This window comes from Eucyclogobius newberryi, unplaced genomic scaffold (assembly GCF_026437365.1).
Source record: "Eucyclogobius newberryi isolate DKJ021-1_F unplaced genomic scaffold, fEucNew1.0.hap1 SCAF_20, whole genome shotgun sequence".
Taxonomy (NCBI): Eukaryota; Metazoa; Chordata; class Actinopteri; order Gobiiformes; family Gobiidae; genus Eucyclogobius; species Eucyclogobius newberryi.
The window spans coordinates 24,966,816-24,994,464 of record NW_027315835.1 but is presented as its reverse complement, the minus strand read 5'-3'; the positions used below and the strand labels follow the sequence as shown (position 1 = coordinate 24,994,464).

Genomic DNA, 27,649 nt, shown 5'->3' with positions numbered 1-27,649 from the left:
GGGGCTAAAAGTTTAAACATTGTTTCAGTTTCATTTGGAGCGGATCATGTTCTCACCACATTTCACCTCAAATTAACTGAACCAAAAGAAAATATTTGTCTATTGGCCAGAGGAATCAGCCGCCACCATCAGTCGATCGCGATCAGTAGTGTAGTGTACAAGTGCCTGTGGATAAATGCTGAATGACCAGTCCGTCACACGAGGTCGATACTAGCACGAGTGAACTGCGAGCTTCAATCAATGAAAGTTTAGATGTGGCAAAGGAAACACACCGCTGACGCCTCGCTGGAGGCCACAGCACAAGCTCCACATGCTCCTGAAGGAGGGCTTTGTGAGGGAGGAGTGAGAGGAGACAGGTAGTGCCACAGCGTCGTGATTCTCCCTGTTCTTCTCAAAGCAGTTTGAGAAGTTGACAGGCCGCGAAATAGACGGGGGCCCGGGGGCCGTAAGCAGTCAAATCTCCGGCAGGCTCTCAGTTTGAATTAGGAGGGGGTCTGTACTCAGATTATTTTGTAGACTGTGATTTTATTTATTCCTGCAGCAGAACATATAAGATCTCCTTGTGTCAAATGCTGTATACAGTATTTATTTTGTATCCAAGAAACATTATTATATTAAATTAAACAGTATTGAAAGATCATGATCTCTGGTTTATAGGAGTATTTGTGCTCTTCCTTCATGTCAAATAAAAGATAAAAGTACTTTAAATTGTTTTACATGCTAATAACGAGGTTTAAAACAACAAATTTATCTTGTTCTTATGACGCCGCGATGCCACGCGCGCTTGTGGGCCCCTAAAATTGCTGGGGGGCCCAGAGATCATGATCTTTCAATACTGTTTAATTCAATATGTTTCTTATATACAAAATAAATACTGTTCACAGCATTTGACACAAGGAGATCTTGTGGAATATATGAAATCACGTCCTACAAAATAAACTACTAACATATACATTGTACCTGTAAATACAAGTGTTCTATTTTGTTTTTATTCGGTTTACTTACCTGCTAATAGTATTACCTAGTCTTGTGCAAGCTATTTTTACTTTATTTTATTTTCATTTTATTCTATTATCATTATTTTATTATCTTATTTTTATCTTTATCGTTTTATCTTTATTTGTCTATTTTATGTCCCCCCCTCCATTCCCTATTAAGATAGGAGAGGAGTTTTTGTTAATAAGAGTTTTTTGTTTTTGTTCATAAGAGTTCTATTAAGAGTGTGTTTTTGAAACTTCCTATAATCTGTCCTTTCCTCCTGTTTCTACTGCAGTGCAACAACGAAATTTCCCCTTGTGTGACATTAAAGGATTATTTTATCTTATCTTATCTTACATTGCCCCGAAAATTAGACCGGGCATTTCCGAGGACACGTGAACGCAACACGAACGCAGCGGCCAATCAGATGCCCGCTTTCAACGATATTACATCACGGAGACCGCTCAGCCAATGAGAAGCGTGTCTGTCAAAACGAAACTTAAGCGATGAAAATGCCCCGAATATGGCCAAATTACTAGTTAAATCTTGATTTTTTTTCGAGGAGGGGCAAACCGCGGGCCCGCTGGAGATTCAACTGCTTGCGGGCCCCGGGCCCCCGTCTATTTCGCAGCCTGCAGGCAGCTTTCAGGGTGTCGGAGCAGGAGAAAGTTTACTTAAGGGGATGTGGCGGCTGCATTATCTGAGCGGCCAAACAAACCATTGTTATGGCAACTTTATTACCACTGTCCGGGATAAAAAGGCCAGACCATTATACTAGAATAAATCCATGTAAATGATGTGAGGATTTGGCACAGCGCTTTACAACCAGTGTTCACTGTGATTAGCCCTGTGATTAAACTTCACTGTTTTTTTGTGATCAGTGCCAGGAACATTGTATTTCTGTTTGATTATATAAAATTATAGGGATTCTTCATTTCCTCCTCACTCAGTCTACTTCACCCATTTTGACCGTCACACTGGGGTTTATTTTGGTTGTGCTGAGCCTGATACAGAAGCTTGTTTAGATCAACAAGTGCAAGTTTTAACTAAAAGTATCTGGTCTTTTCATATTTGAAATATTTGTTAAAATATATAAAAACATTTGTATTTTGTATGTTTTGTGTGGGATTTTCCAATTCCAAATGGTCAGTAAGAGGAGTGACATTTTAAAACTATTTTGTCAATTGCTAGCTGTATAAAATACTGAAAATGAATTACTTGCAGATCTGAATAAAATGAGTGTGAAGAACACAACAACAACAACAACAACAACAAAATTATAACATGGATGATGTGACATAAAAGCCCCGCCAACAAAGTTTCAAAAACATGTAGAAGGTAAAACCTTGCAGAGAAATAGAGCTCTGTTTCTTTCTCGGGTCGTGGGAAAGTGTAATGTAACTTTTTCCTGTTGATGAATGTATCCTTATGTTTGGGGAGATTTGCCTGATGAAGGCCTAGCTGACGAAATGTTGCCTCTTCACCTGTAAATAAAAATTAACCTTGCAAGTATGACGGTGTGATTGTCTCTTCATTTGATACAGTGTTACACGCCTTCTCCCACGCTCCTGCTGGAGAACATGATCCGTCTTCACATTGTGTGTTAGTAACAGGAATGACAAAAACAAAACTGACAGGTATAAAACAATAAATAAAAATGACTGATTTTATGTTTTATGACAGAAACATTGTGAAACAATGACAATAGCCTGGTTCACGTCATCTAGTTCTTCACATTGAATCAATTTGGGAGGTTAAAAAAATACTTCATGCTTATTGTTCAAAGCATCACAAAAGCAGAAAAAGCTGAAAATTGTGTTAAATTCAGTGTTCGGAAAAGCACAGTCCTCTTTTTCATCAACAAATATACAGTGTCATTATTGTATGTGCACGTTTTTGAAAAACAAAATAGTGCATATTTTTCCTGAAATAGGAGGAAGTACGGCCGTCGGTGCCAACATGTTTGTTTTGGTTTGGTTTTTTGACAGCCCAAACCACAATGCCACTCTGTGATTGGTTCTAGTCCCGCCTGTGTGCCCTAAATGCCATGTGTTTGGCCCGTTAAACCACTGGTGTGGACTGCAAACAAATCAGAGAGAGCCAAACAAGATGAATTCTCAAAAGTTTGTGAATTTGTGAGAAATGTGTATTATTCATGGTTTTGCCAGAAAAGTACACATGTTTCATCAGGTTTGCTTAAGACAAACAATGTCCCAAGGACAGGCCAAAAAACACATGTTTGTAGCTATGAAGTATAGATGTTAAAATAAATTGAAATTGGTTTAAAATGATTGAATATAACAAAACATAGTCTAAACAATATATGCAAAAATTCCCATTTTAAAATTTGCTGTTAAACTGTATATGATTATCAATGTCTCTGGGACGCAAAAGCATTGAGGTCACGGAATGATAAAATACTATTAAGATGTTAGAGGAACCAACACTTTTAGTAAAACGTTACCCTGTACAATATACTATTCAAGTATGGAGTTTAAAACGATTTAGACAAAATACAGGAAATGTACCGGTAACGTGACAGCTTGACCCGCTCATGATTTAGTCCAACGGGGCAAATGAGTGACGCAGCAGATGTTCTAATATGATCTTTTCTTTTGTATTTGCGTGTGTGTTTGCGTGTTTGCGTGTGTGTGTGTTTGCATGTGCGTGCGTGTGTGTGTGTATGCGTGTGTGTGTGTTTGCGTGTGTGTGTGTTTGCGTGTGTGTGTGTTTGCGTGTTTGTGTGTGTGTGTGTTTGCGTGTGTGTGTTTGTGTGTGTTTGTGTGTGCGTGTGTGTGTGTGCGTGTGTGTGTGTTTGCGTGTGTGTGTGTGTTTGTGTGTTTGTGTGTTTGCGTATGCGTGTGTGTGTTTGCATGTGTGTATGTGTTTGCGTGTGTTTGCGTGTGTGTTTGCGTGTGTGTGTTTGCGTGTGTGTGTGTGCGTGTGTGTGTGTGTGTTGGGGGGCATGCACTTGCGAGGACAAAGGACAGGGCCAGGCTGTGGGTGGAGATGAAAGCAAGCATGTGTTGGAACAAAGGCATTGTAATCATTAGGACCTTTGAAGGACCAATGACACCCATTGCTCTCTAAAAAGCTCAGAGTCTCCCACAAGTCACAGCCAGAGTCAACATAATCCACAGAAGAAATACCATCAAACACAGAAACAATACACAATGCTGACATTTTTTAACATTTGCGTTCAACTTGAAAGAATCACAAGAAACGACAATACTGTGGGCGGGGATAGGGGGTAGATGCAGGACAATACAGGATTACTCAAATGTGTATGAAAAAAATACAACTATGAGTATGCTGATGTTGAGAGAACATTAGGGCCGGTTACTGTTTTCAACAACAACCAGTGTTCTCGCTGAGGGGTTTTAGCATGGCGGCCCGCCATGCTCCGGCTGTGACCCTCCATGCTCAAAAGATACCACCAGGTATTAAGATCACGGCACGTAGGCGCTCGCTTGTGAGGGGCGCTCCCTCACGTGGTCATTTGCTTTTCCCAAAATCAAAAGCCTCACAGCTCGTGTTGTGACAACTTTATACTTTTACGCCACATTTACCTGCGTGGAGGAGGAAGAATATGGTGTATGTATATGTATGTACACTGTTTGGGAGCATGGAGGACTATATTAAAACAAGAGTTCGGTTTGTACCAACACCTCAGCTGCTGTTAAAGCAGTGCATTTATTGCTTCATTGATGCGTTTAAACATTTAAAGCCAAGGCACCGAAATTTGGCACAGAACAAAACCTTTTTCTGTTCCAGTACTTCCCGAATACTTACGGTCTGTTCCAAAGAGGAACCCAGTTTCAGTGCTCAGCATTAACCAATTATAATATGCTTATAAATGTTTAAGATGACATTTAATTTATTGCATGCAATTCATGATTAGAAAAATATTAGAAAAGGGCTGTAGTCGGTGTCGGTGTCGGTGTCAACATTTTTCTTTTCTAGGTCCCAGCCCAGACATCGGGTCAACTGACTTGCCAAGCAGAAAAAGGGCTGTGATAAATCTTGTTTGGACAAGTGAGCGAGCAAACTGGTGTCAGCAGACGGTTGATCGGACAGAAACCTCGTTCTCAGCTCTGTGTCCATCACTAATCCTCTCGGGACACCACAAACATACTCTGGCGTCAGCTCAAGGGCCATATCAGGAGAACAGGGTCATACCCAGCCCCAGTCAGAAAAAAGGGAACCAAGATTAAATAGTTCATCACATTTTAAACACTGCTAGCAATATTCACAGCTGGAAGGACATTTTTTCTGAGGAGTTATAGCCCCTGCTCTATGTCTGAAATCATATTCTAGAATATCACAATCAGCAATCTATTAAAAGACATATTATGTGTATAGCGTTTAACTCGATCTGTGACTTAGTTCGGAGAATCTTCTCTGCAAACGTCTATAAATCATCGCCAGACTCGTTCTGTCAATTTCTCCCGTCTAACCACAATCAGTACAACTGCTTGCTGGGACCAGAAAGTGAGAGGCTAGCTTGACATGAGCTGAACTCAAGGATCTATGTTTATCTTAAACTCTGTGTAATTCCTAAAACTCAGGTAGTCCCAGGGTAAAATGTAATTGTGTTTGTTTTTAAAAAAAAAAAAAAAAATCTAAAACCGAAGATAAGATAAGATAAGATATTCCTTTATTGTCCCACATGGGGAAATTGCCAAACTTAAAAGGTACAAAAGAGCATGTTTTAACAATACAAATGATGCATCATATTTGTCCTTTAAAATATCTGGATAGGGTATTACTAGTTTAAACCTGTTGAACTAGTGGCCATCCATTGGAACTGCAGCGAAAGAATTATACACATTTTGTCCCACTGAGCACAATGTAAAAACAAAATGCTCGTGTTCGGCTGACAGGGGCCTGAAGCTTTATTTATTTTGCTTTTTAATCAGTTTTTGTCTTCCAAACATTTTTGCTTTAGACTTTTTCAAGTAAACCAAGGATTTTAAGAACATTTTTCCAGTTTTAACGACATATCTAACGCCAGCGACATGTCCGGGAGAAGAAGGGAGAAAGACTGTGAACGCTGTCGGAAATATCAACAAGAAATTAATGAGCTGAAAACACGGATATTTGTTTTGGAATCTGAAAAAAGTTCTTCACCATACCATTCCTGTGTCAACCGATGGTAAGAAGAGCACACTTTTTACAAGAAAAACTGCTACTTTCAACCTAAACCGCAGTGACTCCGTCGTTTCCAAAACTGTCTAAAAACCAGAAAGACCAGGCTGTTTCTTGGAACAAACTTGGAGCAAAGCCTAAACGATACAAAGATAACGTGAAGTCACCTAAAATACAGCTCACAAACAGATTTTTACCACTTTCAGAGATGAAATTAAATGAAAAAAGGAAAGATGACGTGGCCAAAATACAGCGGGGAGGATCTGTGCCAGGAGCCAAGGTCACGCAGATTGTTTTGGTTGGGGACAGCGCGATAAGTCACGTGACGCATGAAAAGATAAACACACATTCTTTTCCAAGCGCCACTGTTTCTGAGATAACGTCACTCCTTCCAAATATTATGGCTAAGCATGGAGGAGCTAAACAACTGATTGTGCACGTGGGTGCAGTGGACATGCGGCGGGAACAGACTGAAGTTTTGAAAAAAGACTTCTTGAAGTTATTTGATGTGCTTGATAAAATGGAAATCAAAACATTCATAAGTGGACCTCTCCCAAACATCGACAGGAGGATAAACAAGTTTAGCCGGCTTCTTCAGTTGAACACATGGCTGTCCAAAGAGTGTTCCCCGAGAGGACTACACTACATTGAGAACTTCTATCTATTCTGGAAACAAGAGGACCTGTTTAAGAGAAATGGCCCCCACCTATGCAGAGGTGGAGTGAGGGTGCTGACAGAGAACCTGCTCCACGCTCTGAGGCATTGGACTGGGCCTGGACAGGGTCCTGAGCAGATAGTTAGAGAAGAGAGGAATGAGAGAAGAATTCCTGCTCCATCAGCCAGAGACCGAGCCAATGTTTCAACATCAAAAGCACCACAACCTCAGCCTCCACCAAAGGATTCATCAGCAGCTGCTCCACCACCACCAGCAAAGGATTCAGCTCCAGCTGCTCCACATTCACCTCCACCGCCTCCAGCAAAGGAACAATCTTCAAAGGCCTTGGACCCATCTGTGACAAGCCCAACAACATCCCTGTCATCGCCCTTGCCTTCACACCAGCCCTGGCTTCCCCCTGCAACATCTACTCCCACTAAAGATTCATCATTCTCCTTCTCATCTCCACTCTCACCCATGGGCCTTCCCAGCCATTTTGAAAGTCTGATCAAATCAGGCATTAAGATGGCTCCACTCACGCCCAATATAGCAAGGGCTATGTCAATACTTATCAACTCTTCCTTGCACAAGCCGATTACACCAACAAAAGCCCCACCACCCATCCCCCCTCGCCTCTCACCTGGTCCCAAACTCTCCTTGGCTACAAAAGCCCCACCACCCATCCAACCTCGCCTTTCACCTGGTATCTCCCATAGCTAGGATGCACTGGGTCTCAGCGTTGCCGGGACTTATTGTCACATTAAAAATCAAACCAACCCGGGGCCCTATGTACAGGGCCGGCCCAAGCCTTCAGGGGGCCCTAAGCGAAAAAAAATTTGGGGGCCCCTCACCATGTCATCAGAATCAGTTTTATTGCCATTGTCAGTAAACAATTCACATATGGGAACTTTCTTCAACGCAAACAAAGCGCACCAAAACCCGAGGGCATCCGTTTGCCAGTTAGTTTATTCTCAACACCTCACAAGGTCAAATATTGATAACTTAAATCCCACAATGCAACTTGGTATTCCGCTGACATCACCTCTACTCCCTGTACAAATAACACACGTCCCAGATATGTTTTTGGGTGTATTTGTGGGCGTTAAAGGTCTACAGCCACATTAGCACATTAGCAGTTTAAATTAATGAACAGGGGGGGTCTGGGGGCCCTCCCCCAGAGATTTTCAGACCTTTTTCGTGTATTCTGGTGCATTTTAATGTGGTCCAGCCGGCTAAAGTAAGAGTAAAATGTTGAGGTTGTAATGCTATAAAATGATGATGTGATGAAACTGTGCCAGGAGAAAATGATTAAAGCCAGTTATTAATACATTATGGTACTTAATTACTCAATACAATATTGGCTATGAAAATAATTATGATCAAATTGATTAATTTTAACTGAAAATGTAAAATTAATAGTTATCCTTACTAATTTATCTTTTACAGCTCCCAACTGTTCCTTCTTGCTAAAGTGACAAAACAAGTTATATTAAATTAAACAAATGGCATAAGCATTGCTTGATTAACAATTAACACTGATAAAACAGTGCAAACATGTTATTCCCAGAGAATGAACAGAACGAGAAGTGAAGGTCCAAACCTAGCTATAGTGAAGAGACTGTGTTTCTGCAACTTTGCCACATTTATATAAAAATATATAGTATTATTCTATAACAGACGTAAGTAATCATAATATGTCTGGTTATTTTTCACTATCAATTTATTATAATTTATAACAAATAGTCTAATGATGCTTTTTAAATAAATTGAAATGTTTTATTGCTCTATTAAAAGTGAATTACAATATAAATGTTTGTTCTGATCAGAACACCACACACTGGACTCCTGCATGAAACAATGCTGCGATGTGATTGGCTGATGGACCTTACGTGCATAAACCTTTACATTCCTCTCATTGCACTTTAAGAAGTAAAACAGACATCACGAGTCACGATTGATCTCACACATGGTGATGTGAGAGAGAGGGACGCAAACTCAAACCCGCTCATCTCTAACTGAGGCTGCACAGGGGCCCGGACCGGCTCTCCGCCTCTTAGTGACCCGGGGCATAGACGCCCCTCCCCGGCCTCACCTGCAGCTGACACTACCGGGCTGGTGTAAATGTGAAGCTTATTATCTTTCATTCAGACATATTATTGTGCGCGGGGCAGAGCTCTCCTCGCCTCCAGCCTAAGCGAACTAACGTGACAGACTCGTGTTGTTTCAAACAGCAGCATTAACCGTCTCTTTGTAAGAGAAGTTCAATACCTGGAGAGTGTTTTTGAGTTTGCAGTTTCTTTACATCATCAAGAAGTTTCTTCTTTCGTTTTTCGGCATCGGGGGGATATATTCCTCTGGACATGATGACCACGTTCTGTTGTGTTTATGTTTTGCTCTCGTTCTGCTCGCGCACAATGAAGTTGCCCAATCAGCGCAGGTTTGGTGTCTTGGTTGCCAGATTGTCATTACAAATAAATGCAGTTTGTGCGTTATATGTTACCGCTGTGTGCGCTGCCGCGCCAGCAGCGCTACTACACTAGTGGCGCACGCTGCGCTTGCACATCGCATAAGACGGGTTGCCAGATTGGGGGCCCTATTAACGCCTCGGGGCCCTACGCGGCTGCTTAGTTCGCTTATAGGCTGGGCCGGCCCTGCCTATGTAAAAAGAGCCCTCCCTAGTGCTATTTCTGTAGTCACATCATCACACAGATGGAAAAACAAAATGCGAGTCAGGCCCAATCTGAGAAATGTGATTCATATTCCCTGTGAAAAGATAAAGCCCAGTCCCACTGAAACTAGTCTGAAACTTGCTGTGCTAAATGTTAGATCCTTATGTAACAAATCTCTCTTAATTAATAATTTTATTTCTTCTTATAATCTTGATTTTATGTTTTTAACTGAAACATGGCTTGACAAAAACACAGGAAATGTAGTTCTGATAGAATCTGCTCCACCCAACTTTAAGTTTGAATCTGAAACACGAGAAAACAAAAAAGGGGGTGGAGTCTGTGCTGTCTTTAGAGATGAAATAATTACCCGCAGGTTGTCTTTTGGGGTGTTTTCATCATTTGAGTATGTATCCTTTAAAATGGAGATAAAACGGTCTCCATCCGTTCTCTTCATTGTTTTATACAAGCCTCCCCAGAACTGCCAAAGTTTTATTGATGATTTTACTGAGATGCTTTCAGTCGTATGCACAGACTTTGATGGTTTGGTCATTACAGGTGATTTCAATGTGCATGTTGATAATATTTGTGACAGAAACGCTAAAGAGCTTGATGCTGTCCTTGAAACCTTCGGTCTTACTCAGCATGTGAGAGGCCCCACCCACAGCAAAGGACACACTCTAGATCTCATAATTACAAAGGGGGTAAATATTTCAAATGTTAATGTGATCGATGTTGCTCTGTCTGATCATTTCTGTGTCTTCTTTGACCTGTCTGTTTCTCCCAAACCACCGGTTGGTCCTGCAGTTGTTCAGAGGAGACACATAAGTGATGGCACAGGTGCACTGTTTATGGAAATGATAAACTTTGAAAATGTCTCATGTTCTAATGTAAATGATTTGTTGAACTCTGTTACATCTAGTGTTTTGAATGTTCTGGACACCATCGCCCCTATAAAGGCTAAAATGGTTAAAAATAAGCAGAAGGCGCCGTGGAGAAATGATGATTTGGTCAGGGCACAGAAAAGGGAGTGCCGCAGGGCCGAATGGAAATGGCGCAAGTCAAAGCTCCAGGTTCAAAAAGAGATTTACAAAGAGAAGTTGAACATGTACAACCTAATCTTATGTAGAACTAGGGAAAGATATTTTTTCTGAAATAATTGGAAGCTGCAGTAACAACTCGCGTGTCCTGTTTGCCACAGTAAACAGATTAACAAACCCTCCAGCTCAGCTGCCGTTAAAACTCATTTCCACATCCAAGTGTAATGAGTTTGCATTATTCTTTAATGACAAAGTTCAGGGCATTAAAAATGCTATAAATGCCACAATGCAAAAAATTACCCTAAAACCACCAAGACACTTAGAGCTAACTCACTTTGCACCAGTAACTGACAAAACTGTCCATGAGATCATCACCAGTCTGACTTCATCTACATGCTGCCTCGATGTGTTACCCACCAGATTTCTAAAGTCTGTGCTGAACAGTTTGTTAGCACCATTCACTCACATAGTTAACATGTCGCTTCAATCTGGAACATTCCCAATGTCTTTGAAAACTGCGGTCATAAAGCCTCTCCTAAAGAAGAGCAGTCTTGATGCCGCAGTACTGAGTCATTACCGGCCCATCTCTAATCTGCCATTTTGGGGCAAAGTCTTTGAAAAGGTTGTTTACCAACAGCTCAGAGATTTCCTCTTAATAAACAACTCATTTGATGTTTTTCAGTCAGGTTTTAGACCTCATCACAGCACTGAGACTGCTCTTGTCAAGGTGACAAATGACATCCGCCTGAACACTGACACGGGCAAAGCCTCAGTCTTAATTCTGTTAGATCTGAGTGCTGCTTTTGACACTGTCAATCATGGGATCCTCTTACAGAGACTAGAGGACTGGGTGGGCATCACTGGCACGACCCTAAACTGGTTAAGGTCCTATCTGGAAGATAGGAAGTACTTTGTTGAAATTGGTAGCTGTGTCTCAGACCACATGACCCTGACCTGTGGAGTGCCCCAAGGGTCAGTCCTGGGTCCCCTTCTGTTCAACCTCTACATGCTGCCGTTAGGTCAGTTGATACGCAGTGAAAATGTGTCCTATCACAATTATGCAGACGACACTCAGATCTATGTTTCACTATCGGCAGGTGACTATGGACCAGTAGATTCACTCTGTCACTGCATCCAACAGATCAGTTTGTGGATGCAAAACAACTTTCTCCAGCTGAACTCAGACAAGACTAAAATAATCGTTTTTGGCACAGAAACAAAGAGAAAGTGTTAGTAGTCACCTCCAGAGTCTCGCTCTAAAAACTACAAACCAAATTAGAAATCTGGGGGTAATAATGGACTCAGACTTGAACTTTAATAGCCACGTCAAATCAATAACATCAGCAGCTTTTTACCATCTAAAAAACATTGCCAAAATCAAAAATATAGTGTCAAAACCAGATTTAGAGAGACTTATCCATGCGTTTGTCTCCAGTAGATTAGACTACTGTAACGACCTGCTCACTGGCTTCTCCAAACGAGCTGTAAAACAGCTGCAGTACATCCAGAACGCTGCTGCTCGGGTCCTGACTAGAACCAGGAAGTATGATCACATTAGTCCTGTTCTCAGGTCTCTGCACTGCCCCCTGTGGCTCAGAGAAGAGACTTTAAAGCAGGTCTGCTTGTGTACAAGTCTCTCCATGGCCTAGCACCAAAGTACATCTCAGACATGTTAGTGCCATATGAACCATCTCGGACTCTGAGGACCTCAGGGACCGGCCTCCTGCTGGTGCCCAGAGTCAGGACAAAACATGGGGAATCTGCATTTCAGTTTTATGCAGCTAAAATCTGGAACAGTCTTCCTGAAGATGTGAGACAGGTTCTACTCTGACAATGTTCAAATCTAAGCTAAAAACAGTTTTGTTTAGCTGCGCATATGACTGAAAGGATTTTTTCTTTGCACTCTTCTCTTTTGTTTGTGATTTTATAAGTTTAGACAATCAGTTGGATTGATAATTTTTAATTTAGTTAATTTTATTGTATTTCTGTTTCTGTAATTTCTTTGTGATTCGAATGCATTTTTCCTGCTGTGAAGCACTTTGAATTGCCTTGTGTATGAAGTGTGCTCTACAAATAAACTTGCCTTGCCTTTAACAAAGGTCACATTTTTTGGTGATTCTTGCCTATTTTCAAATCATGAAATCTTCTCAGCTCAGAATCCTTCAGATTACTAATAAATAGCTTTTTATCTTTAGTTACGGCTCGCTCTGCTCTTCTCTGCTCTAGCAACTCTCGCTACAATTGGTCAGAGTGGTCACATGGTACGTGAGCCCGCGCTCATCGCACGCGCTCCCGCGGGAGAAGAACACTACTGCTCTTGTGTGATGTAACTTCAGATGCATCAAAAGGCAACATTTTGAAGACTTTTCAAAAGATGTGATACTGTGCTATAGCGGTCTTCATTTTTCATCTGAAACGCACGGATAGAACGTTAAAATCTTTACATTGTTGACAGTTCATAAAGATAAATGAGCCAAAACAATATAAAAAGTAAAGAGCCTTGGAATAACCCGATAAGCTGCTGGGTCTCTCACTACTGTAAATACATTTATCACACTGTAGTGTCAGAATATCTTTGAGATGTGACAAGACAATCCCAATCTCTATCGAGGTAAAAAACATCTACAACATCAAGCGTATACTTTAACAATATGAAGGAGTAGTTCAGAAATCAGGCTGCGAAATAGATGGGGGCCCGTAAGCCCTCAAATCGCCAGCGGGCCCGGGGTTTGAATAAGAAGGGGGCCCGCCGTGCCCCTGTATCGAAATTCCTCGGGGAAAAAAATCAAGATTTAACTAGTAATTTGGCCATATATTTGGGGCATTTTCATTGCTGGCAAATACCACCAGATGAAGTAAAAAAACAACCTCAAGTACGTTCTGGATGAGGGAACTGCATAGTTAAAAGCTACAAAACTTTTTGAAACATAAAAAATTATGTTTCATCTAGTGATTAGTAAAGTGATTTTGCAAAGAGTCAGACCTGGTAACAAAAACAGCAGTGCATTATTGGAGTATTATATAAGCATCTCTGGCTGGTCACAACAGAAGCACGTGTGGATCAACTGCTGACCCCTGAACCCAGACCCTCTTCACCCTTAGGGCCACAGAGAGGAGAGGCTGGTGCAAGTGCAATTTGTGGCCCCTGGCTTAGAACCTGGACTGGGGAATGTGCAGCATTGTAAATCTCCCCTCTGCTTGAACTGCGCCTGATCACCATCACTGTAAACACGGTTAGTTGGACAAACATTTGACTTTAAGCTATTTTTAAGCTAGGTTTAAGCTATTTAAACACCTTTTAATACAGGTCTATCATCAAAAATCGACCGATCGATTACCGTAACAATTAAGGACCTGTAGGCCTATAGTAGACACATCATTAAGTCCTAAAACAATGTCACTCAAGAGAAGGTTTGAAGGTAAAAACAATACAAATAATGCATTATGTGTAATCCCTCTTTCGTCCTGTGTGATCAATGTATAACAGACCCCTCCCCTAACCCATCCCTGTTTCACCCTGCACTGTCCTGTCCAATCAAGTCTACAAGCCAAACAGACCTTAAAAGAACAAAACCCACAAACTAGATGCCATGATATTTCTTAGTTGTTATGACTGACTGGAAGTAGAAAGCACAGTCTGGCCTCTTTAAAAAACACCGCCTGAAGCCTTCATGAGAACAACCTTCAACTCTCCAACTGCAGTAGTCGTATTTTTTCAGTTTTTTTTATAATCAGCGCGGCTACAGTACAATTACCTCAACACAAGAGATGTCACTGTATCAAATTTTAGCGCTACAATTATTGTTCCTCAAGATTGTGACCGGATTTCCGAAATGAAACTTTACGAAAGAAAAAATAAAGTGAAACGGAACAAAAACAGCCAGACAAAATAAAGTTCTTTACATTTTGATATATAATTTAGCTTTTAAAATGATCATGACTATTATTTTTTTATTTGTACAATTATAATGTAACCTGAACAATCACAATTAACAATTACCTGATAATCGTGACATCTTTACTTAAGACTGTTAAGTTACTCATATTGTATGTTATGGCGCGTTGTGGTCAGCAGCAGACAGTTTTAAATGCTAATCCTACAGCCAAACAAGTAGCCATAAAGCCTGTATTGAGGTTAAAGGTAATATAGAGAGCGAGGCACCAGCGGCTCGGGACTATTTCAGCGTCTGGTGTTGAAAACAGGTCAGTGTTAGCCAATCCATGAGCTGTGATCGACGCTGGGCTGAGAGCGGCTCATCTGACTGCTGTGGACTGATGCTGTCAACACTAGGGCGGCAGCTATCGATTATTTAGGAATCGAGTAATCTATCAATTATTTTCTTTGATTAATCAAGTAATTTTTTTGTACATTCATAAACTATTTAAAAACATATTAAATATTTTTTTCTAATCAGACATTATAGTTTATAGTATTAAACAAATAACAAATAAGGAGTTTCGGACTAAAATAACACTTTTTATTCTTAATTTTCACCAGTCCAAACGGTTCAGTTTGTATATGACGAATATATATAAAAGGACTAATTCACTTGTCACCAGACTGTTTGTAGACAGTTACAGTAGCCTTAAAATAAGAAACTTGTTTGTAACACTTTCTGTTGAATGAGACCGGTGATCCCTGGGGTTTTGAACTGCATCACAGATTCAAGTGTTTTTAATTAAATATGTAACACACACACACACCAGGAAAAGCACCGGGCAACGCACCGGGCAACGCACCGGGCAACGCACCAGGAAACACCAGCACTCACTTTTTTTTTTTTTTTTCCCAATATCAAATCTAAAACATTTGGCAAAATGTGTTTTTTGTTTGTTTCCATTTCTACACTGTACCATTTATATATTATTCATTCTAATTTGTATTATCAAATCAACCCTTTTGATATGACCTCATTAGATGAACAGATACAACTACACTGGGTACTTGACCTTGTATAACGAAGGCGAGAAAGAAAGTGTAACTGTTTTATTTTTTTATATTTTAACATGTGACGTTAGATCACAGGAAAGTTACTACAAACTTGTCATGTAAATAAATTACATAATACATCCCATCATAAAGGATATTGTTTAAATTCTTGGAATTGATATCAAACTGGTGCATGCTCAAAGTTTTTCAGAAAAGTAGGATTTACACGGTAAGAAAATACACGGTGTGTATTTTCACAGAGTGGTTAGAGCGCTCGCCTACCGATACAGAGATCATGGGTTTGATTCCCAAGCCATCACAATTGGCTACTCTAAATTGGCCCCTGAGAGTGAATGGTGTGTTTATATTTCTGTGTTAACCCTGCGACGAGCTGGCCCCTTTCCAGGGTGGACCCCGCCAAAGGCCCAAAGTCACTGGGATAGGCTCCAGGCACCCACGACCCCATAACGGGAACAAACGGTAGACAATTAATGTCTTTTTAAATATATGATTTTTCATGTCACAGGACACACTTTGAATATAATTTTTAGATTTAAAGTAGATATAAGGATGTAGTTTTAGTAAAGAATTTATGCCAATATATTTATTAACCGTCTCTTAAATAAATAATCATAATTTATTGAGTAAATAAGAATGAGATGGCATGAGATCCAGTGGAGAGTGCACATTTTCCATGCGTTTGTCTGACAGCGCACTCTTTGTTCCAGCCGTCCTGATGAAAGCCCTCCACTGATAGTGCCACAGAAGGGAGGGACTTGGCCTTAACTTTTGCCCCGCACAGAGACGAGCCGTGGCAGTGTCATTGTGAACAAAGCCACTGTAACACCAGCACGCTTGTCGCCTCGCTGACGGGAAATCTGCAGATAAGGAGAAAGTGCCTCGGAAAAGCCATGGAGCAGTACCACAGAGAAGAAGGGGCTGCGCGCGGGAGATTAGCTCATGTTTTGGCGGACTTTGAATCCACTTAAAGCCAGAAATTGTCATGAGCCGGGCCGTTTTGAAGTTCCAAAGGAGAGGATTTCCTCCCCTATATATTTATTTTCCTGATTGGACAGGACCGCGTGAATTGGGGACGTAGAGGGTAGAGACATTCGGGAAAGACAGTAGTGGCAAGGAAACAACCCCAAAATGTCAGTTACTCAAGTTAAGCTACTTGAGTAGTTTCTTCTCTAAATACTAACAGCTTTGACATACTATTTTTTGTTAGTACGTAGGTTTTATTGGACAACCAGGCAAATTTCCAGCAAGGTCTTGTATGCAACAAAAACACCTGTAATTAAGTAAATGTGAGATAAATAAGTTTGAGCCCATATTGTGGAACATTCCAGGCATAGGAACCGTGTCCATATGGAGACAAACATATGGCGGACCTTTTGCTTCCACCAGAAAAGTTACCTAAGTGCACCTTTGTAACACCCCACCAAAGGACTCATATGTCATCATACAAGTGTTGTTCACAGTAGGTTTAAGGTGTGTTCACTCTTAAGACATAATGCTGGACCCACAGAAATGTTCACTTGGAGTTCTGTAAATGCCATGGGATTTTTTTTTTTCTTTTTTAAAGGTTTTGGGCCGTAAGCGTTATAAGTTCCTGTCTAATGAAGCGTGAAATGGAGAATGAGAGAGAAGGGAGGACTTGCAGTAAATTGTCGGAGTCGGGATTCAAACTCACGACACTGCGGCCGGAAGCTGTGCATACATGTGCTGTGCCTTAACAGCAGGGCGCTTTTTCATGCCAGAGCTCTGCTTCGCGAGCGACTGACACCACCCGAACATCAGTAAATAAAACCTAAATCGTACCTACATTATACTTTTGACCTCAGCCTTTCACAAAAAAGATGACGTCATTCCAAGTTTAAGACGCTGGGAGACGTGGCAAAAGCCAGAGTAAACAGGAAACTACTTTCAGCTCAACCTACAAACATCACTGGAAATAAGGCGGTTAATCATAAAATCAAGTCAGCGTTTGATGAGAAACAACGTTTTACAGACACTACATCAAACTGGGACAAAATTGAGACAAAACCGAGAACTAAGCCAGAAAACCCAAACCATGTCTACATCTCGATCAAACCCAGACCGAACCCGGACCAGACCCGGACCAGACCCGGACCAGACCCGGACCAGACCCAGACCAAACCCAGACCAAACCCGGACCAGACCCGGACCAAACCCGGACCAGACCCGGACCAGACCCGGACCAAACCCGGACCAAACCCGGACCAAAGCCGGACCAGACCCGGACCAAACCCGGACCAGACCCAGACCAAACCCGGACCAGACCCGGACCAGACCCAGACCAGCATGGATACAACCTAACTCATACTGGGAAGAGTTGCAAGACTGGTCTGGGATTTCTTTTCAATTACAAAATATATCAAAACACCAAAGTCAACAATATATGATCAGGATGCACACAGATGAAAGACTTTTGGACAAATGCTTAAACCCCAGTACTCACTTGCTTTGTTGCCCTTGACTTTGGCCAGCAGCTTGTGGGCCAGCAGCAGGTCTCCGCTCTTCACAGCCACCAGTAAGTCCTGCTCCTTCCCCATGATGCCTCCAGACACTCACTTGTCCAGGACCGTCTTCACTGAAGCTTCCACAAACATGAGGGAGAGAGGTCACAGCCGGCTGCTAAATCCCAGCTATGTGTCCGCATCTGGGGGCCACAAACGTCCAGAACAACGGGGCGTCAGACAACCAGCTTCTTTGGAGGTGATAGATCCATCTTCAGAAGGTAGAGAGAACACTACTGCAAGGCGGGGTGGATGGTCATAATAAGCTTCTCTCTATAAGACGAGAAAGACAGACACATTTCGTCACATTTTCGTCTCTGACAAGTTATTCCTCCAGCTGCATCATCTTCTTAATTGTCTGTAACAACTCCTCCATCAACTTTCTACCCTCATAAACCGCTTTGCAATGTCTAAAACCATGTCAATAGTTCCTGATCTTCTGACTGAAAACTCCAAACTGATGGAACTACCAGGCTTTTACGTTTCTTAGCAGCTTCTGAATAAGAAATCTTTTGATCTCTTCTCACACTGTAAACCCTTTTCTCTCCAGAGTTTGTCTTGCTCACTCATTTGCACAAACTCAATGGTTTCCACAGCAGTATATACAGTACATGTTGGGTTCAAGTGCTTCTTCCTTACACGATCCCCCACACCACCAGAGTATACAACAATACAACTTCTTCAGTTGGAACATTTAACAAGAGCCTCTGGACTTTACTCTAGTGCAGGTGATGACCAGTCAGGCTCAGGTCACCTCTGACTCTGTGTTGCCAGATAAAATGATATCCCCAACCTGCAGTTTTAGTTTGTTCACAATAAAATAAAGATTGGGCGCTATAAGTTACATGAGATACCAACACCAATATTTCAGAACCAGAACTGCCGAGCTGCTAATAATTCTTGTTACAAATGTAGTAGGGCAGCTTTTATTACTACTGTAACACTATATAATTATTTTACAACAAACCCATAAAGGAGCAGTGCAATCACATTTTGTGCCAAGCTTTCTTTCGCACCAAAGTGTCAACACAAAGCTTTAAGCCCGTTTTTTAAGCTGGTGGTCTGTTCAAACTGAATATTAGCCTGTGCTGGAGATTTACAGACAATTATTCTTACCACTTTTGCCTCTTGTTGCTACAGATTCGCACTTTTGTTGTATTGGCACTTTTGGTTGAGCAGGAATTCGGTTCACGTAAGTGTTGAACGAGGGAAAAGATGCTAAAATATTGTATAAACTAGGTTGATTTGAGTAAAATGTTCAATAATCATGTGCACCAACAAGTCAACACTGTCAACACCGCTCACAGACATCTGTTCCCACATGGTTCTCATCTGAAAAGGTATATCTGACTGGACAAAACAACGTGTACCGGGCAGTATGGGTGGTATGTTTCTGACAATATTCATTTCACAAAAAGCTGCGAAGTAAAGTGTGTGTTACCTGAACTAGAAGAGATATAAGGCAAGGCAAGTTTATTTGTAGAGCACACTTCATACACAAGGCAATTCAAAGTGCTTCACAGCAGGAAAAATGCATTCAAATCACAAAGAAATTACAGAAACAGAAATACAATAAAATTAACTAAATTAAAAATGATCAATCCAACTGATTGTCTAAACTAATAAAATCACAAACAAAAGAGAAGAGTGCAAAGAAAAAATCCTTTCAGTCATATGCGCAGCTAAACAAAACTGTTTTTAGCTTAGATTTGAACATTGTCAGAGTAGAAGCCCGTCTCACATAGATATAAGTAAGGTAAAATGCTCTTTAACATGTTTGAACTTGAGTTGAGTGTTAAAACTTGAGAGAACATGCAACATCGACGCATTTTCAGTATTCTTCAGCCTGTTTATAGTCACACAGCAGTTTTGTACGTTTTCCAGAATCAAAACCTTTGTTTAAGGATGTTTGGGAAGTTGCGTGGGGACTTTTCTTATCATGGAGTTCTGCTGCTCTGTCAGTGTTTCCACTCAGGAACCCGGCTGGGCCCCATCAGTGCCCTTCTCCGGCCTTTAAGGAAGCTCCTCGCTGCCTTGTCTACGCTCACACCGGGTTGAGAGCGGAGCCACAGCGGCGGGGGAAAGAGCAGGAGGAGGAAAGACAAACACGGCAGGGGACCACAGCAGCAGAACACATTTGAGAAAGAGACAGAGCAATCATGAAGAGAGAACGTTAAATGAAATGGCCCTGCATGTGTTTGAAGAGTAAACAGGCTTTCATTTACACCGCAGCGCTAATGGGGCTAATGCAGCAGCAGACCGAGGCAGTTTGAAAAGAAAGCTCAAATCTGTGCCTGGTGTAAATGTATCAACTATGAGACGTTGTCGTCAGCAAACCGAGAAAATGTGTTTTCGCTCGCACAAATCGGGAAATCGGGTCAAAAGCTGCTGCTCGACTTCCACACTCCACGTCACCTGCTTCGTGGAGTCGACAGCAAATCTGCTCATTTGGCAAATCCTCCTGAGTGTTTTGACTAAACGTTCAAATAAAGGGTTTATATAAAGGTTTATTGTCAGTTGTCAGATTGTGCAGAAGTAAATGTAAATTAACGATTGGCTAAGTAAAAATGAAAATTGATCTTTTACATTTTTGGAGAGAATAAGAGATATAGGGCAAGAATTTAGCGACTTCAAAATCCAGACCTTCCCTGATCAAATCATGAACGCAAACAAGCGGTTCCCCCGAGCAAAGAGCACATGAAGGCACCAACAGATGATAATAGATGCATAACAGAGTAATGAAGCCTTTTGTATTTTATTTTTGAGAGTGTCTACAGAGCCGCGGGCTCCTGAAACTGCTGGGCTATTTAACCGCGCCGGGTTAGACCGCGCCGGGTTAAGGTCAGGGTCAGGGTCAGGGTTAGGGTCAGGGTTAGGGTTAGGGTTAGGGTTAAGGTTAGGGTTAGCCATGAAGCTATATGGCCGTGCCGCGGCTCCTAAAACTGCAGGGCTATTTGACCGCGCCGGGTTAGACCGCGCCGGGTTAAGGTTAGGGTCAGGGTCATGGTCAGGGTTAAGGTTAAGGTTAGGGTTAGCCATGAAGCTATATGGCCGTGCCGCGGCTCCTAAAACTGCAGGGCTATTTGACCGCGCCGCGCCTCTGTAGCCACGGCCTTTATTTTTTTGTCTATATATTGTTTGCATGTATCATTATTTTTTATTGTGTTTTTTATTTTTATTTTGGTTTTACAGTTTGGTTTTGTTTTTCTTAAGACTGGTGGAATTGAACGGACAATATTAGAGTGCAGCACTTTGGAAACTGTTGTATACGGTGGCAGCAGTTCAGAGCTCGTCTTCTGGTCAGTGGTTCGAATCCTGCTCTGGAGCGGGGCACTCAACCCGACTCACCCAGCATATATATGTGTGTGTGTGTGTGTGTGTGTGACTGATAAAGCGCTTTGAATTCCTTGACGGTAGAAAAGCGTTATATAAATGTGACCATTTACCCAATTTTTGTTTGTTTGCAAAATGTGCTATATGTATAAAGCAGATTTGGTTATATTTCTGCACTTTGGTGGTTCATTTTATGGTCCACACACATTTTGTGATACTTGCTAAATGATAGCACATTTCTGATGCTTTCTAAAAAATATTGTCTGAATGTCGTTATCGAGAGAATACCAAAAAATATCGAGATTACAGCTGGGCAGTTATCATCTCCATGATGACAAGCAAGTGGCGTACCCTCCACCAGAAAATGTACATAGTGCATAGTTAAACCTTTATTAAGGCACTTAATGTGCATACTCAAACATACTCAGATGGAGAAGCTTGGTATCGTTGCTTTTGCGATATATTGTGCAGCTCTAGAAGTAATACAATCTGTTACTATTAAGATCCAGGGAGGTGGATTCAAGCAGCCGCTGCAGAAGATGCCAGAGAATGCTGAAGATCTAAAACTAGCCCGGCCTCGTGCCACGCGGTAAACAAGTGCAGGCTGGAACGTAAACAGCAGAAGGGAAGAACCAGAGGAGTGCGCGGTGCAGAGGGTCAACGTTTAGCTCTTAAAGGGGATATAATATGCCAAATCAAGCTTGTTATAACAGTGTTTCTTCATCATTAGTTTACTCAAAGGTGCATTTTGATCGATGTATGAATGTTTGAACCGACTCCTTCAGCTCTGGCTCCCATTCACCTTCTACTGACAGATCTGCGCCTCTTTTTCTGCTGCTCTCAGAGTAGTCATTCTGGACTTGAATGATCCTGGTGTTTCTATTTTGCTTTTGTCTTTTTTAAAATCAAGATATGAACAATTATAAGTGACCAATCAGGAGGCAACAGGTTTGATAGACCATTAGCACAGCTCGTCGTTACGCGTGGAACCAGCGGCGTGGGCAGAAAGGGGCGTGTACCTTCGCTACCTCGCTCCTGATTGGCTCTGTGGTTGGTCATGTGGTGGAACTCCAAATTAGCCGCTAAAACTGCTAGCATCAATTGGCTTAAATTGGCTGATATTTACAGTTTATGCCATGAACAAAAGGTACAATTATAATTTACTTGGGTTGCTGAACAATAGTAAATCATAAATATAGCCGCAAGCGGCAATGATCGGCCCTCGCTATGCCGCCGCTGAAATTCTTGCTACAGTTTGCGGCTTCGCCGCACAGAGACCGTGACAGGTATCAATGTAATTTGGATAACTTTTGATGTCCCACTCCTCAGTAGCATTTTCACCAAATTTCAGCTTTTTAGGGCCAACGCCCTGGGAGGAGTTCGTAAAAGTACGACGTTTGGAAAAACTCCGAAGTCATGTTTAGCCATTTTTGAAGCAATATGGTCGACATTTGGTTGGGCGGACGGCGTTGCCGTAATAATATTTTTTACTTCTCTTGTCACCATCTACCTCTGCGCCAAATTTCATGATTCTACGATCAGATTTTTTTTGGGTCATTTCCCATCTCTCAATGCATTTTTGGTACATTTGGGGGCGCTGACGCGCCAATTTTTTTTATTTTAGAAAAGGGAAATAGCCAGAATGTAGAGAGGCATGATTTTTAGAGGTGTGCAAATTTTTGTGACTTTTCGTCAATGTTCACTGGGTGAAAAATAGGGGGGTTGGTCCCGAGAAGAAGAAAGAAAGAAAGAATAATATTCCGATACGAAAACAATGTTTCCCATTTTCCAAATATCATAAACTATACATTTTCGGAAAGCGCTCGCGCTTTCCTACCTCATGGTGTGGGTCCCTGGTCACTGACGGGTACTTTCGTTAATTTTGGGTGGGCTCCGCCCACTTTGTGTTTTTGGCCCTCTATACAGTAATAATGTTCATTTTTGCATTACATGCTTATATGCACGGAACATGCACGGAACATGCAAATGAGTGCTTTATATGGGGATGACGACCGCTTCGCGGTCGTCATCTCAATGTAAAGTGCTCGTTTAGTGCGCACTTTTGCACGGGCTTCGCCCGTTTACAACGGTAATGTTCCATTTTCCTACTACTAATTAGTATGCACGGGGCGTGCATGAGTGAAGGAGTGCGTTAGTGAGTGTTTGGAAGTGGGCGAGCGCTTCGCGCTCGATTTCGTGCGCACTACGTGCGCACTTTCGCAGCCGTGCTTCGCACGGCCTTACGAGATTAATAGGCCTCTCGCCAGCTTGTGGCGCTCGGGCCTAATTATACAAAAGGGCAGGGCGATATGACAAATAAACTCATGATATGGCTCCAAATCTTAATTTCATGATGAACATTCATTAAAAAACATACTGCACCACTACTACAACTTTTGAAGTACAGTAGTGGTGGAATGTTGGATGTGTGAAGAGTTTAGATTACTACCACTGCGCGATATACAGTATCACAAAAGTATTGATATCACAATATTGGCAAACACATTTATTCTTGGTTTACGCCGCAGTTAATATATAAGTAGTAATATAAGTAGTATAAAATATCACAATAAAATCAATGTCACAGTACTTAACAGCTATATCATTTCCAATAGCATGCAGCCCTGCACCAGTAAATATGCTCTAAATATCTTTCTAAATATCTTGTAGTTTTTACAGCAGCTTCTACGATGTTACTACTACTGTACATATACTACTACTACAACTTTTGAAGTACAGTGACATGGTAATGTGAAAGGTTTGATGTAAACAACAGAGTTTGCACTATCATTAATTATTCTGCTTATTACACTACTACTACTACTACTACTACTACTACTACTACTACTACTACTACTACTACTACTACTACTACTACTACTACTACTACTACTACTACTACTACTACTACTACTTTTGAGTACATTGTTAAAACTGCTATAACTAACTGTTCTACACATTTTACTTCCACTAAAACTACTTTAAGGTAAAGTGACTTGGCAATGTGAAAGTTTGGATGAGTACAGTAGAGTTAAACAACTAATTATTACTTATTCTACAACTACTAATATTACTATTACAAACAAGGCTACACCAGCAACAAAACTCCTACTACTTCTGTTACTACAAACTTATAGTTACAACCACAAATGTAATGCAACGTCCAAAAATAAAAAACAATTCGACAACAGTGATATTGATTTTAGATCATAATTTCATCATATTGAAAATGTTTCTTTAGAATAGTCATTTTCAGGTCAAACCAGTTCTAAAGGACAAAATTAGAGGACTAAACCAAGACTAAAAGATTAAAGACTCCACTCAAATTTAGGATGCGTTCGGACCAAGGACCAAACCAGGATAAAAGCAGGTCTATATCCGGACTACAATGGGCTCAATCCAGGAACAAATCAGGATAAGTGTGAACGAACATTAAACTACTGTAGAGCTAAACTGGACTAGAAACGGAGGAATATTCCAGTAGAAGACAAATACAAAGTAGACACAAACAGCCTTACCGCTTACAAGTCCCAACAGAATATCAGTCACTTGTCACACGCGGCAGACGGGAGGAAAATACGTGTCCACGGTCCACTGTCTCCCGGCGCGGGACAAGTCCAAAAACCCGCTGTAAAGTTGACGTGTTGGTTTTAAAGTTGCGTGAGTGCGCGGGGCGGTTTGTAGAGACGGCGGAGCGTCAGGTGGAGACGCGACGTACGAGAGGAGACGAGACGCACACGCCGCCCGCAGACACGGCACTGGAGCGAGAGCGAGAGCACACGGCGTCAAGACCACGCGTCAATACCACGCGTCAACGGAAGCGAGGCAAAAGTACGGATCCGGGAGACGCCTTCAAAATAAGGCTACTTTACACCCACACGTTTAACCAGTACTACTACTTCTACTATAACCACTGCAACTCCTACAACGTTTCACCCCCCTTTTCAGAGTCAGTGGGTTTGTCAGATAACCAATGATTTACATTTTTGATGTTCAAGGGTGTCCCAGGCATCGCCCCCAACAACACAGATTTGAGATTTAAAGTCTGGATAACAAAAGGTAGAAACGTCACACAAAAATAATAATAATAATAATAATAGTAGAAAAAGCTTCAGTTGTAGTCATCTGGACTCAGTTAGAAAAAATAGACGTTTCGACTCTCATCCAAGAGTCATTGTCAATAAAAGAATTTAGGTCGGGAACTCCGATATTTATACTCTTCTGTGGTAAGACCCGCCCATTGGGCGGAGCCTTCCTGAAGTAGAAAGAGTTGTTTGTTTCAACAGAAACTCCCCCCTTGTATCTACCGAGCTAGCCTATTCAGAATCTCAATGGGCTATTAGAATCCTCTTTGTCTTTGTGAGACCCTGGCTCAACCACCCTGAGTACCTGATTAGCATCTGAATGTCCTTTACCTTTCCAGGGGTTCAGAATCCCATTATAAATAACAGGAAGATGAAACCTAAGCCCTCCATTTCTGTTTAAAGAAGGTCTTTCTTTTTTAACAAAAATAGCTTCCTTGACTCCTCTTTCAAACCATCTTTTCTCCCTGCTTAAAACCTTCACCTCACCGTCTTCAAACGAGTGATTAGAGGCTTCAAGATGGAGATGCACGGCACTCTGTGGTCCTGAACTTGTATTTCTTCTGTGCTGATAAAGCCTCTTGTGTAGAGGCTGTTTAGTCTCACCTATGTAACGTTCTTTACAACTTTCTTCACTGCATTGGATCGAATAAACTACATTGCTCTGTTTTTGAGTCAGCAACTTGTCCTTAGGATGAACCAGTTTTTGTCTTAAAGTGTTTCCTGGTTTAAAATAAACAGGGACTGAAGTCCCTTGGAATGGAGGGCTAAGATTCAATCTTCCTGGTATCTATAATGGTATACTGAACCCTTGGAAAGGTAGAGGACCAGGACCAGGACATCTAGATGCTAATCAGGTACTCAGGGTGGTTGAGCCAGGGTCTCACAAAGACAAAGAGGATTCTAATAGCCCATTAAGATTCTGAATAGGCTAGCTCGGTAGATACAAGGGGGGAGTTTCTGTTGAAACAAACAACTCTTTCTACTTCAGGAAGGCTCCGCCCAATGGGCTGGTCTTACCACAGAAGAGTATAAATATCGGAGTTCCCGACCTAAATTCTTTTATTGACAATGACTCTTGGATGAGAGTCGAAACGTCTATTTTTTCTAACTGAGTCCAGATGACTACAACTGAAGCTTTTTCTACAATGGAACACGCCTGGACGAATGAGGGATTACACCGACAATAATACTAATAATAATAATAATAATAATAACTTTTATTTATATAGCGCTTTTCAGTGACCCAATGATGCTGAACATATATAAAAAAGGGGGGGGGTATTTACAGACAGGGGGGGACAGCACGTACAATACACAATAATATACAGATAAAATGAACAAGACAGAAGAAGTAGAAAGAAAAAGATGGGGATGTAACAGGGTGTAGAAGAGTAGGCAATGGGGTAGAGGAGGCTAGGGGTAGACAAAAAGATTTGATGTGTTGAAAGGATCCTTTGGCTTAGTGAAACAGGACATTTGTAGGTATTTACAAAAAAGGAGTTATTATAACCAAGATATTAAACAAAGTAATGACCATTATAACCCTCTGAATGAATCTTACTTTATTAGACAAAGAGTGGGAAAATGTGTTTTCGTACATCTCTGTGGAGAACCACAAAATCATATGTCTGGAGGGAATTTTGCTGGAAAAACTCTATGCTAACTGTTGGAGCATCTGTGGCAGCCAGGAGGCAAACCACTCATGTGTTCTGGGACTGTCCTGTTTTTAATATTGCCATCCCACTAAATTTTAGCACTATGTACTTGGGCCTCAAAACTTCCAACATGGACACTATAAATGGATAACTTTGCAGCCATTACAAAGAAATGGATATACAAACCTGACCAACGATCAAAGACTGGACTGATATAGTAACAGACGATTACTACGATTCAAATTATTATTAGTTTTGGTCTTGTTTGGTTAAGATTACATTAACTCTGCCTGCGTCATATTTTTCTTTTATGTATTTCAGCTTGTTATTTTCTAAATTTCTGGGCTATTAATTTGGACAATTTTGATCTATTCTCGTTTGATAAAGAACATTTTCTTAACTATTTCATGTGAGGTTTGATCATTAATTTCTCCTCTTATATTTTTTATTTCCTGTAGCACTTGAGGAATCCCCTCCTTGGCATAATTGCAGATAATTTAGCTTTTTCTCCATTTGTTTATTTTGCTGCTGAGGCAATGACTATCATTTTTCCTCTCAAAATCGCTTTCACAGCATCTCAGACAATGGGCGGGAAGTTCAAGTTTAAATATCGATCAGT

General features: G+C 41.3%; 1 protein-coding gene across 3 annotated transcripts in view; it reads right to left on the bottom strand.

Moving 5' to 3' along the window:
• Window positions 1–25,027, bottom strand: part of LOC140368854 (caskin-2-like) — a 115,577-nt gene extending 90,550 nt beyond the window's left edge. For 2 of the 3 annotated variants that reach the window (XM_072455995.1, XM_072455996.1), the window contains exons 1-2: window positions 24,809–25,026; window positions 17,900–18,230 (exon numbers count right to left, since the gene is read on the bottom strand). In XM_072455995.1, the coding sequence (XP_072312096.1) occupies window positions 17,900–17,993 (94 nt within the window). In that variant the 5' untranslated portion in view covers window positions 17,994–18,230; window positions 24,809–25,026. Of the gene's footprint in view, window positions 1–17,899; window positions 18,231–24,808 lie in introns of all 3 variants that reach the window. The other variant, XM_072455994.1, reaches the window with a different exon arrangement.
• Between the last annotated feature and the right edge of the window lie 2,622 nt (window positions 25,028–27,649).